Source organism: Xyrauchen texanus, chromosome 23 (assembly GCF_025860055.1).
Source record: "Xyrauchen texanus isolate HMW12.3.18 chromosome 23, RBS_HiC_50CHRs, whole genome shotgun sequence".
Classification (NCBI taxonomy): Eukaryota; Metazoa; Chordata; class Actinopteri; order Cypriniformes; family Catostomidae; genus Xyrauchen; species Xyrauchen texanus.
This window is the reverse complement of record NC_068298.1, coordinates 6600974-6614196: the sequence shown is the minus strand read 5'-3', so window position 1 is coordinate 6614196 and position 13223 is coordinate 6600974. Positions and strand designations below refer to the sequence as shown.

Here is a 13223-nt window from a genome sequence, read left to right as displayed (position 1 = left end):
CATCTGGGATGGCATGAGGGTCAGTAAATGATGTGAACTATCCCTTTAACTTTTCGAAGCTGGTGTTCCCAGCATGCAAAATACATTTTTGTTGTTATTATTAATTATTTATTGATTGATTGTTATGTGCACCAAGCGTACAGGTCTAATATCTAATTGACTACATTGCTCGCATGCAATAAGGTCCCCTGTGGAAGGCTTCTGTATCATGTGGTATGACTGAGTATGATTAAAAAAAAACATTTAAATGCTATACTTTGAAAAGCATGGCTTATTCAGAGCTACATTGCTTAAAGCAACACTATTTAACTTTTGGCCCTCTAGCGGTTTAAAAAAATAAAGCTGCTTGTGTCTTGTGGAAGAACATTGTTTTGGTAATGATGTAAGTCGTGGTTCGGCTCTGCTCCTCTGTGTGGATGAAAGTGGTTTGAGGCACCGGTGTACACATGGATGCAGGACATCTTATTAGAGCAATGGACAAATAAATAATGAAAGAATGGAAAAGACAGATATCTGAAAACATGTCATCTGAGCAGATAAGTGCCATAGTTTATGCTGTTGTTTTGACTTATTGGAAACATTGTTTTGAAATAAATGACATTACAAAAGTTAAGCAATGTTCGTTAACATTAGACATAACGATTGCTAGTCTGATAAGGTCAAACGTAATGTTTTTATAACTGCAGGATATTCTGGCCAAATAGACCACAGTAGTAACTAATTTATAGATTGTCATTGTTACCAAACAGTGGTCAACATCATTTCAAGACTCACATATGGGAGTTGTTGGGTTGGTAAGCCTAGGACTAAAAATAGGAAATGTATAGGACTAAAGGATTTATTTATAGAAATGATTGTCGTTTTATAGAAAAATACACACGTGAGATAACAAGTGTTATATATAGTGTATAGTGTGAACAGTATAATTATTGTATTTTACCACACACACACACACACACACACACACACACACACACACACACACACACACACACACACACACATGACACAGCGAATGGCGTATGTATGCAATTTCCCATGAAATCCGTCCGGACAGCTCTAAAATATTATAATATAATATAATTATTATAGGTTTATCAAAATTTGGGTTAAGACATGGTTTGGAAGATGGATATTAAAGAAAAGTTACACAGTGTAGCTTTAAATAAAATGTACAAACAAAGAGTAAACTGACTTGAAACTGAGCACTGCAAAGTAAACTTTACTTGAGAATTTATAATTAAAGCCACCAAGAATTGTGTGGCTTTTACTTGAAAATAATGTCTGTTAAATTTACAAGCAGTTTCTGCATCAAGATTGTTTCCTAGTAAACCCCACTCCAGAAATTATTTAAGTGTAAATGACATTTGCATGGATTTGGACATGTTTAGGATGGAAATTACATTAAATCAGTACAGAAGGGTTAAAATGGTGAAAAATGGTTATCAGCTAAAAAAAAAAAAAAGGACGATTTTGGCTAGTTGTCACACTTTTTTTTTTTCTTTTTCTTTTTTTTTACTCTTAGGGATGCTTTAGTATTGGCTGTCAATTGTTAATATGTACATATCTTAAAGCCTTGGCAACAACAACGCTTAATGCCAAAGGGAAAAAAAATAGGTTCATTTGTCGGTTAGCCTACCCAAATGCACAGGATTCTTCCAAATATTCTGATACACACATACACAGTGGAGTGGCTAGCAGTCAGTCCTCCACGAGTCCATTGGAACGTTCACATGACGCGCCCGTAAACAGCGATTGGACAGTTCGCGGGAAATAAAGGCTCGTCATGCACGTGCTAGGTGTTTATCTTTCAAACTGAATTTAGGCGGGTTTTGGGGGGATTTCAGTTAATATTGTCAGAGTTCACCACAGTCTGGAGACATGGACAGTTTGTTACGGATCTTTGGAATGAGTTAGGCTTATAAGATTTAAACCTAGTGAATTGTAATATTTGTTTTTATGGGAAATCACGGATCATCCGCGCTGGTTTCGGGGGAAGAGAAAAGAATTCAGTGGCAAACGAATGTTCTGCAAGGTACGTGTGTCTAATTAAAATATAGCGTAATAGTGGTACGTATAACTTGTACTGGCCAAAATTTTTTTTTGGACAATTCAGTCACACTTAAAAACGACGATTGTCATTGCACTATTGCAAATGTAAAACATTTCTAAAAAATAAATTATATATAAATGTATATAGGCAAGTACATAAATAAATGTAATATTAGTATATATATATATATATATATATATATATATATATATATATATATATATATATATATATATATATATTAAAGGTAAATTAAATTAAATTAAAAGTTAAAATTAAATATTAAAGTCAAAATACAAAAGAAATTAATGCCCAAGAAAAAAAAAATATTATAAAAAAGTATGTAAAAAAAATATTACATTTATTTATGTATTTGCCTATACACAACCAATATTTTGTATCTTACACAGTCATTCATACATTTTAGTGTGCCTTAAGTGTTCAAATACTTTTGGGGCATTTGTTGTAAGTCATAAAATAAAAAATGGCTTATTAATAATTTGATTATGCATTATAATAATAACCACACAGAATTATATAATCTTTTTTACTGTCAAACTGCAAAAGGAATCCTAAAAATCTAATTTAAAAGCAATGGAGAAAACTTATAGGGGCTGTATACTTACATTTTTATTAAAACATTTTTAGTGTGAGTTTGTTTATATGTACCTATATATTTGGGAATGCTATGAGTGATGTTCCAGAAGTTAAACAGGAAATGTAACTCCTACGATGAGAGAGGGGTGGCCGCTGGCCTCTAAGCTATGCATACTTGGCAAGGTTGTGGCTTTCCCAGGACCTAGATGAGAACATTTGGGCAGGAAGAATTGTTTATAATAGAGAAATGACGAATCTGAGAAACATTTAGTTCCTGTGTAATTCGATTAAAGTTATAAGATTACATTATTTATGGTAATTTTTTTTTACCTCAGAAGCTTTATATAAAGGGTTTTAAGATAAATAAGGTAAGCATCTCCTTTGTGGTGTTCTGTTGGTGCTGCTTCATCTTGCATTGTACTATAATTGTTCACTACAGTAGTACTTCAGTGATAGGGCAGTTTGCTTGATGGCATAATCTGACCAGCAGATGGCAGCTAAGACCTTCCAATTGGTAATATGCAACTGAGTGTAACGTCTGAGGTTGTTACCATCCTACCAACCACCAGAGGGAGCCCTCTCCTGAATACTGATCTTCACCCATTTCTTCACTGCTCATTTCCTGTTTACCACATGTGTATATATAGCTTTGCAGTTCCATTGTTCATTGCGAAGTATTGTCAGTTTACCTTGCCTAGCGTTTTGCCATTGCCATTGCCATTGCCATTGCCATTGCCATTGCCATTGCCATTGCCATTGCCAGTTTTTCTGGATTTACTGGTTTTTGGATTACCCTTTGTTTTGTTTGCCTGGTTGGACTGTCTATTTGGTTTATTGGATTTATCTGCCTTTTTTACAACTATGTCTCTCTGCCTGCTGTTTTGGATTGTTTGCTTGTGTCTCTTTGAATAAACTTCCTGCACATGGATCCTAACACTGTCTCCATGGCCAGTTCGTTACAGAATACTTTGCCTACCATGGATCCAGCGGAAGTCTCACAGCTCCAGGCTGCATTTGCATCAAGATTGGACTATTTTATGTGGAGAACATTTCACTATGTCAAACTCCCCAAATCACGCTCTTACCTGGGTCATCCTTGGCTGGCCAACCACAACCCTTCTATTTCCTGGAACCAGGGTGAGCTCACGCAATGGTCAAATTTCAGTCATGAACATTGTCTCCATGCCTTGTCTTACCACCAGCATTGAAAACCCTGAATTCCAAACAGTAACCATGATTCCAGAGGAGTATGCAGAATTCAATGAAGTTTAGTAAAGTCAAAGTTACTCCGCTTCCTCTTCACCGTCCATGGGACTTTGCCATTGAACTTCTGTCTAACGCAGCTCCACCGAGAAGCAAGGCTTATCCATTGTCATGCCCTAAGACTCTAGCTATAGAAACATTCGTCCCTCCACCTCTTCAGCAGCTGCAGGTTTTTTCTTTTGTGGTGAAAAATGGAGGTCTACGTCCATGTATCGACTATCAAGGCCTGATCTCTGCCACCTTGAAATACCGTTACCCACTGCCACTTATCCCCTTAGCCCTTGAACAACTCTGTGAGGATAAGATTTATAATAAGTTTGAAGTGCTTATAATCTCATCAAAATTAGAGGAGATGATGAGTGGAAAACTGCATTTATCACCACCAGGGGCACTATGAATATCTGGTCATGCCGTAGGGACTTTCTAACGCCCCCTCTGTACAGTGATGACATCATCCTCCTCCTAAAACAATGAACAACATATCCAGCATGTCAGGACAGTCCTATCACGTCCCCAGGAACACCAGCTATTTGTCAAGGCAGAAAAAGGAGTTTCATATCTCCCATACCACTTTCCAAGGTTACAATATCAGCCACCCTGGTGTAGAAATCACGGTTACCGAATGGCCTCGACCTGCCACAATCCAAGAACTACAGCGATTTCTGGGCTTTGCCAGTTTCTACCACTGCTTCATCGGAAACTACAGTAATATTGCAGCACCACTTGCATCATTGCTCAAAGGAAAACCCAACAAGTTGCCATGGAACGACACCACATAGCAAGCCTTTGTCTCCCTCAAGTCAAGCTTCATGTCTGCTCCTATACTGAAACACCCTGACCCCATTCTTTTGTCGTTGAAGTAGACGCCTCTGTGGGATTTGGAGCAGTCCGGTCACAACGTCACGGTACCCCAGGCGAGCTTTTCTCATCTGCATTTCTCCAGAATGTTAAAATCTGCTGAACAAATCTATGATGTGGGGAACAAGGAATTACTTTCCATGAAGACAGCACTCGAAGTGTGGCGTCATTGGTTGGAGGGGGCAGTCCACCCATTCCAAATTATCACTGATCACAAGAACCTTGAATACATCAAGGCAGCCAAGAGACTGAATCCACGTCAAGCCCGACTGGCATTGTTCTTCACCAGATTCAATTTTACTGTCACTTACTGCCCTGGCAGAAAGAATAGCAAAGCAGATGCACTTTCACGCAGGCATGATCCACCCCACATCCAACCTCATCCTAGATCAATTCTACCACCATCTGTCATCATTGCACCGATTAGTTGGGATATCATGGAAGAAATGCGAGCACAACGGCATGAACCGTCACCACCTGTCTGCCCCCCAACCAAGCACTTTGTACCACAAGCTCTATGTCTGAGAACTATCCAATGGGTCCACACTTCATTGAGCACAGGACACCCTGGTATCCAAAGAACAATCACTCTGGTACGTATTTCCTTCTGGTGACCATCTGTAATTTGTGATGTTACTAACTATGTGAAGACTTTTCAAGTGTGTGCACAATCTAAAACTCCCAGGGAACTGCCCACAGGACAACTCCAACCTCTGCCAATACCCCCAAGGCCATGGTCCCACCTGTCCATCGATTTCTTATTGGTGGACGATTAGATTAAACTGAGCGAGCACGTGTTGGGCAGCATGTCCAGCTACAGCGAGCTGTGGCTACCCTGCAGGAAGTTTAGTCCAAGATATGTGGGTCCTTTTAGAATTATCCGTCAAAAATAAACCCAGTTATTTACCGATTAGGGCTTCCTGCTAACTACTAGATCGCTCCTTTATTCCATGTGTCCTTGCTGAAACCAGTCCACCCAGCGTCTGTCCCTGGAATCCCGAATACCGAGCTTACGCCTCCATTTGAGGTTGATGGAGCACCAGCGTATATGGTCAGAGAGATCATGGACTCAATGCAACGAGGGAGCCAGATGCAATACTTGGTGGTCTGGGAAGGCTACGGACTGCAGGAGAGATCGTGCAGGTTCATCTGAGGTGCATCTGAGGTGTTACCCATCCTACCAACCACCAGAGGGAGCCTCTCCCGAATACTGATCTTCTCCCATTTCTTTGCTGCCCATTTCCTGTTTACCACATGTGTATAAATGCCAGTTTACCCTGCCTTACCTAGCGTTTGTCTATTGCCATTGTTTCTTGATTCTTATTATGACCATTGCCTTTTTCTGGATTTACTGCTTTTTGGATAACCCTTTGTTTTGTTTGCCTGGTTGGACTGTCTATTTGGTTTATTGGATGTATCTTCCTGCTTTACAACTACGTATCTCTGCTTGCTGTTTTGGATTGTTTGTGTCTCTTTTAATAAACTTCCTGCACATGGATCCTAACACCATCTCCATGGCCATTTTGTTACACTGAGCTACATCCTACAGTTATTTCTGAGAGATTTTGCTGTAAGAACATTTAGAACTATATTCTATTAAAAAGAATTAAGATTTACATTTCCATAACAAAATTCCATCAAATTGAGTAATCTTTAACAAATTAAAACAACCTAAATATAAAGTTTGAATAATTGATTTAGTTAAATTACACAATTAATTTTGATGCATAAATCTTAAAGGGGTCAACCCTGACATGAGAAACCAAATTTGCCTTGATCTTTTGGTATATAAGAGGTCTTTGTATCATTAAAACGTCCTGCAAGTTTAATATTTTAAGACGTCCTCCCCATTCTAAACGAATCATTTATTTAATCAAGCTCAAAATACAGCTCGTTCTGGATTCATGGTTAGAAGTGACGTGACGGTTAGAAGTGACGTACCAGCGTTTGCATATGACCGCCTCCAGCACAAGATAACTACGCTTTAAGCGCCAAGACAACTACGCTCATTTCAGTATCGCCGTGCGCCTCACAAGTGTTCAGTCGATGGACAGCGAGCTCTGACAGAGACTACTTGTGCACAGGAAAATTACGATGCCACACGGATGTGCTGTTCCTGGCTGTGGTCAAACAAAATCTCTGAATAAGCTGCCGAAAGATCCAGACGTCAGGGAAAAATGGATGCAGTTTATTTTTTGCGGATCGACCTAGTCACGGCAGTGTTAACTTAAGCGTTTGTTCTGTACATTTTAAGGATGACTGTTTTGAGAACAAATCTCAATATGATGCTGGCTTTGCCAGAAAACTGTTGCTCAAAGATAAGTCTGTGCCGACTATTCTGGGAACAACGACGACGCAAACTGTAAGTAATCTATTTTAAACTTTAAACTACTTTTTAAAGCGCAATTTCATTCATTATGAATAATCACAGTGTTTTTACTTAGTTTACTTGCATATTGTTCTGGCTGGGGCGTCAATAATTGATACATAGGCACTGACGTTAGCCAATCATAACAGTGGGCGTTAACACTGAAGTCTTAAATGGAAAACGCCCCAAAACAGACTGTTTGAATCAGAGGATGAGAAACAGGGTGGGAAAAGGTCATAAATCACTAGATTTTAAAAGTTTTTCTTAAAAAAAATATATTAATACTATAATTGCACCTAAGGGAACATAATAATACAATAAAAAAACCCATGTCATGACCCCTTTAAAAATAGGCAAAACTTTTTTATTTATATATATATATATAATATATATATATAATAGCAATAATAAGAAATAATTTAACACAATGTCTCACATAACATAAAAATATCATTAAACAAAAACATGCCCAGGTCACCAGGAAAAAAGATTGATGAATTGTGAAATTATTTTGATGATCTTAATACTAAAGCACATTTTCCTCAGAAACTCTAATTACCGTAATGTATTTGGACGTTATACTTTTTTGTTGCTCACATGATTCTCAATACTGTAATACAGTGTCATATATCATGTACTATTTAAATAAGCATGAATTAATGGCAGTATAACAAGTACTACCATTATTTACTATTTAAATAATGTCATGAGAATGGGGTGCGGGGGGATTGTGCTCATTGTCATGAAAATATTTCCTTCCTAAAAATTGGCTTTATTTTCTTGAAAAAAAGCTGACTTATTCAACTTTGTGGTGAAATATGACCATAGGTGAAATTTAATGGTGAAATTGATTTTGGCTGGTTTGAGATTCACCCAGTAGTGTTTGTGGACAACTGCTACTGGTGCGAAAGTATTACATTGTTTGCATGAAATTTGAAATGCTAGCCAGTTTCCTTTGTCCTCTCCTAGTGGACATAATTTAAAGTGTAAAATTTGCTGTTGACAGCCACAGGTGCTGTAATACATTTTCTTTACGTCTGTTTCTTAATGTGTTTAACTCCGCAATGGCTCTTTGAATACACATTGTTTAAGTCACTTGGCTCCATATCAGGTAAGTAGTTTGTCTGCATTCCATCATCCACTGAGTCAAAGGGCAGCCAGCCAAAAGAAAGAAAAAACTGTTTATGGAGTAACAGATTTATTGTATACCTAAAGGGAGTGAATATACCTTAAGGGAAGATATATAATCAATTTGATCTGTTCAAACAAACAAATCACACAATTCACCCATGACTTTGGCCAGCTCTCCTTTAACGGTCCTGTTTGAAAGCTTCACAGGAGACAGTGTGAGTTAAAACATATCTGGTTTGTAGCAGCAATTGTATGATAGTCAAGAATACAGACACATAGTTGGATAAGGATTAACACACATCCTAGAGTAAGGGTCATGAAAGTGTAGTATAGTGAGTGATGGAGACCAGACACCAAACGTGGGCATCATCAGGAAACAATGCAATGACGTAATCTTTTCATCATAAAAAGATGAAAGTGGTGTGGCGTAGTGGCTAAAGCACAGGGCTGTTAATCAGAGGGTCCCTGGTTTGAACCCCACTGCCACCACCATTGTGCCCTTGAGCAAGGCAATTAACTCCAGGTTGCTCTGGGGGGATTGTCCCTGTAATAATTGCACTGTAAGTCGCTTTGGATAAAAGCGTCTGCCAAATGCATAAATGTAAATGTAAAAATGTAATTGTTTTTGGCCCAAGGTTAGTGCCAAGTGGAAGTGTCTCACTGTAAAGACCATTTGCTGGTCCAAGCTGTTTAGTTCTGGTCTTGCTAGTGAGACTGGAGAAGCTGATGTTGATGACTATTGGTCGAAAGATTTTTTCTTTTTTTTTTCGCCAATGCTGACATCAATTCAACGGGGTAGTTAAATGAAGAGTGCTTTTTCAAATGTATAAAGAAAACTGCAGAGGAAATACAAAAAGGAGCAGATGCTTGTCTTAACAGTCTCACCTGAGCAATTCACAGTATTTGCATTTTTTTCTTAAAGGAAGATTCTGAGTTACAAGTTAAAGGTGCTGTAAGTGATTTTTTTTTTCATGGAAAAATATGCAAAAAATGTTCCTAGTCCCTTAAAGATATAAATGAAATAAGTGTCCTGAGATATCTCACTGATCTCTGTGACAGCTGTAGACTTTGTAAACTGCAAATAAAAAAATCGACATTATACCACAAATGCTGTTGATTGAGCTTAAAGGTGCTGTCAGCGATTTTAGCATTCTGAAGTGTTCAGGTGCCTGAGCTGCAGAATTAGCCACGCCCCCTCATTCCAAAACCCAGCCCAATAAAGATCATTTTGAGACCAAACCCGATCAAAAGAGCAGCATTATTTGTTTCTGTGGCTTCTGTGATAAAAAGATCATTTAGAATCGTCCCTCCTTTTTTTTTTTAAAGAAAGATCTAGGATACAGAAAGGCACTTACAATGGAAGTGAATGGGGTCAATCTGTAAACGTTAAAATCTTCAATGTTTCAAAAGTATAACCACAAGACATAACCCCAAGGTCAGTGCCAAGAGGAAGTGTCTTACTGTAAAGACCATTTGCTAGTCCAAACTGTTTAGTTCTGGTCTTGCTAGTGAGACTGGAGAAGCTGATGTGTTAACATGATTTTAGTGTGATGAAATCGCTCAATAACCTTCTCTGTATAAAGTTATATCCAATTTTTACACCTTCATTACCATGGCGACGTAACACCATAAACCCTAAAACGACCTTATCACTTAGACATCTTTACAGCTCATAAAATACACAGGACAAATAATACACATTTTACCATAATAATTACTGTGTTTTTATAAATTAAGCTTCACATTTCTGCCTTTTAACCCTCCAAAAACTGTCCCCATTCAATGCCATTGTAAGTGCCTTGCTGTAATCTTGTTTTCTTCGCAATCTTAATTACATTAACATTAATAAGCATTAAATTAATTATTTAACTATTGGCAAGATTTAAAAAAGGCTTCATTATTTTAAACAATGTCTAAATAAATAGGTATTTAACCAATAGCTTGCAAGCCTATGTGGTATAATCTGAGGCAGAGCAAGTTATTGCATTTTGGTGACAAATTATGAAGGCACATTTTTTTCTTCAGGATAACGTGCACTGATGAACTGAGTGCAAAAAAACAAAAAACAGAATTGAGTATTAAGAAACTAAATAGGGTCCATTTTGATTTCATGTTGACTTAAAAATCAGATAAAGGCACATACAACTTCCTACAGGCAGCTTAGATGGTCACTCAATTTAAGAGACAATTGTTCCTCAGCTGACCTCACATTGCATGAGTAAAACTGTTTCAATCAGCAATAGTGCAAACATTATCATATGTTCAATCTCTGTTCTGAATAATAAGTGTCCTGGTTAGTGAGTACAAAGCCAAGCATATGGCTGCATGGCTTACATTTACATTTATGCATTTGGCAGATGCTTTTATCCAAAGCGACTTACAGTGCAATTATTACAGGGACAATCCCCCCGGAGCAACCTGGAGTTAAGTGTCTTGCTCAAGGACACAATGGTGGTGGCTTTGGGGTTCGAACCAGAGACCTTCTGATTAACAGCCCTGTGCTTTAGCCACTACGCCAACACCACTCCATATGTGGCTTACTGTGCCTGAAGCTTGTTGTTAATAATGTAAATTCAGATCCTTTGGGATATGAAATACCCTTACACAGAGGAAGTTCCCATGTTTACAGCTTCTTAAAATAGCCCAGTGCACAGCACTTGCAGTGTATCAGTGGCCCATGCAAAAGCGAGGGGCCTTGAGTTTCCCACACATGCCTGAAACGGATGTCATACTGTGGAGTAAAAAGTGGGAATGGGTGATACTACATATTTTCTTTTCAATTCCATGCCAAGTACTACCAATACCGATCCTTCACATCAAAACATTTTTTGTCAGGTAGCCTAAAAATGTGCAAATAGCATCTATGTCAGCAGGTTTTATTCAAGTTCAGGTCAGGCAGAAATAGGAATAGATCCACAATTGCAGGTTTCCATTTTTTCCAGTTTAGTAGTAATGTTTCTGTGATTTCTGGGAAAAATTGCAAATTTTAGCCATTTAACATTATATTCGAAATTCATCATGATTAAAGGAATAGTTCTCCCAAAAATGAAAATTCTGTCATCATTTACTCACCCTCATATTGTTCTAAACCTGTAAGACTTTCTTTCTTCCATGTAACACAAAAAGAAAAGTTAGGCAGGATGTAGCTTCAGTAACCACTCACTTTAATTGCACCTTTTTTTCCATAAAATGAAAGTGAATGCTGAAAGTGGTTAGCAGTAAAGTAACGTTATGATGTGCATTAAAGTTCACACTCAGTTAATAATAAAATCACTAATTTAAAACACTTCAAATTAATATATTTATGTAAGTCTTCCCGTTACAACATGAATATCAGAAGTCACATTTCCTGCCATCCCTTCCTGGAAAAAAAAGGGCAGCTATGCACGCAAGTCAGAATGGGGCAGAGGAGCAAAAGGTGACAAGGATCTGTGATACCAATGGCTCATTTCCCCTCAGCATTTAACCAGTATGCTGGAGAAATTATTACATAATGTGAATCTGCACATTAACACCTCATCTGCCTTTCATCTTTGCAGTTTCGTCAGGGAAAATTGTGTGTCCGTGCTTCTTAATGGGTGGACTCCACGGCACATTCTTACCTGTTGTTTAGTCTTCTATTTATGGCAGTGGGTTGGGGGGTTGGCTCCAGGGACAAAATGCTGCCTGTGTTATTTAACTCCCCATATTGTGCTTAGATGCAAGACATCAGCGTTCACCAACACGTCAATCACGCAATGTGTTGAAATGCTCCTCACAACAGTCCAATATCTACAGTGGGGTCCAAATGTCTGAGACTACGTTGAAAATCTGGGATTCTTAATATAATTGAACCTGGAAAAAAACAAGTTTCAAACAATGAAAAATTCTGACATAAATTGAATAATAAATATTTAAGATTTTGGACTATTTCCAGGTCACCAATCATATAAGCATATTTCTTTACATAAATTATGTATATTCTGGGTTCAATACAAGTTAAGCTTAATCAACAGCATTTGTGGCATATTGTTAATTACCACAAAACATAATTTAGGCTAGTCCCTCCTTATAAAAAAACAAAAATCGAGGTACTATTTTTATTAGTATAATGACGTACTTACAATGGAAGTGAATGGGGCCAAAGGCAGAAAAGTGAAGCTTATAATTTAATAAAAGCACATACATCAATTGTTATGTTAAAAATTGTGTGTTATGTGAGCTGTAAAGTTGTTCACGTGTCGTTTTATGGTCGTTTTAGGGTTTACAGCTTTATTTCGTCATGGCAACATGAAGTTGTAAAATTGGATGTAACTACACAGATAAGGTTAGTAAGTGATTTTGTCACACTAAAATTATATTGATATTATATTCTAGTTTACATCTTGTGGCTATACTTTTGAATCATTGAGTATTTTAACGTTTACGATTGGCCTCATTCACTTCCATTGTAAGTGCCTCACTGTAACCCTGATGTTTGCGGGTTTTTTTAAAGAAAAGGAGGAATGAGTAGAAATGTATTTTTGTGGAAATTGATTTCCTTCCTTCCATTGAAGCACAGAAGATGCTCTCTGGAACATTTTCAAATCGTGCGGGATAACATTTGAATCTGGATTTCTGGATCATCAGGTTTTGAACAAACTAATGGAGTTCACGACAGGCCGATTGCATCCTGTCAATAAAACAAAAGGGTCGACTTACAAAATACTAAGAAATTCTGAAATTAACATATATTTCTAAACTCAACTTTTCACCTAAACTGTTTAGCTGATAATATAATTTGTAATAATTATTATTTTTTTTTTAAACATTCTCAGATTGTACGTGACTTGCATGACTTGGAAGCAAGATTCTAAAATGGAGAAAACAGAACACTGTATCTAAATAGATACTTCCTTTTTCCTTTTTTGTATTCATTTGAAAAAGTCCCCTTCACAAAACATTTGTGCTAGGGAGGAACACTTGAAGAGGGTG

At 37.5% G+C, this 13223-nt stretch overlaps 1 protein-coding gene across 2 annotated transcripts in view; it reads left to right on the top strand.

Annotated features, from left to right (window-relative positions):
- The first annotated feature begins 1831 nt into the window (after window positions 1-1831).
- LOC127617285 (E3 ubiquitin-protein ligase NEURL1B-like) overlaps window positions 1832-13223 on the top strand; it is a 53627-nt gene continuing 42235 nt past the window's right edge. Inside the window, exons 1-2 of one of the 2 annotated variants that reach the window (XM_052089237.1) lie at window positions 1902-2035; window positions 3603-5364. In XM_052089237.1, the coding sequence (XP_051945197.1) occupies window positions 5289-5364 (76 nt within the window). In that variant the 5' untranslated portion in view covers window positions 1902-2035; window positions 3603-5288. Of the gene's footprint in view, window positions 2036-3602; window positions 5365-13223 lie in introns of both variants that reach the window. The other variant, XM_052089236.1, reaches the window with a different exon arrangement.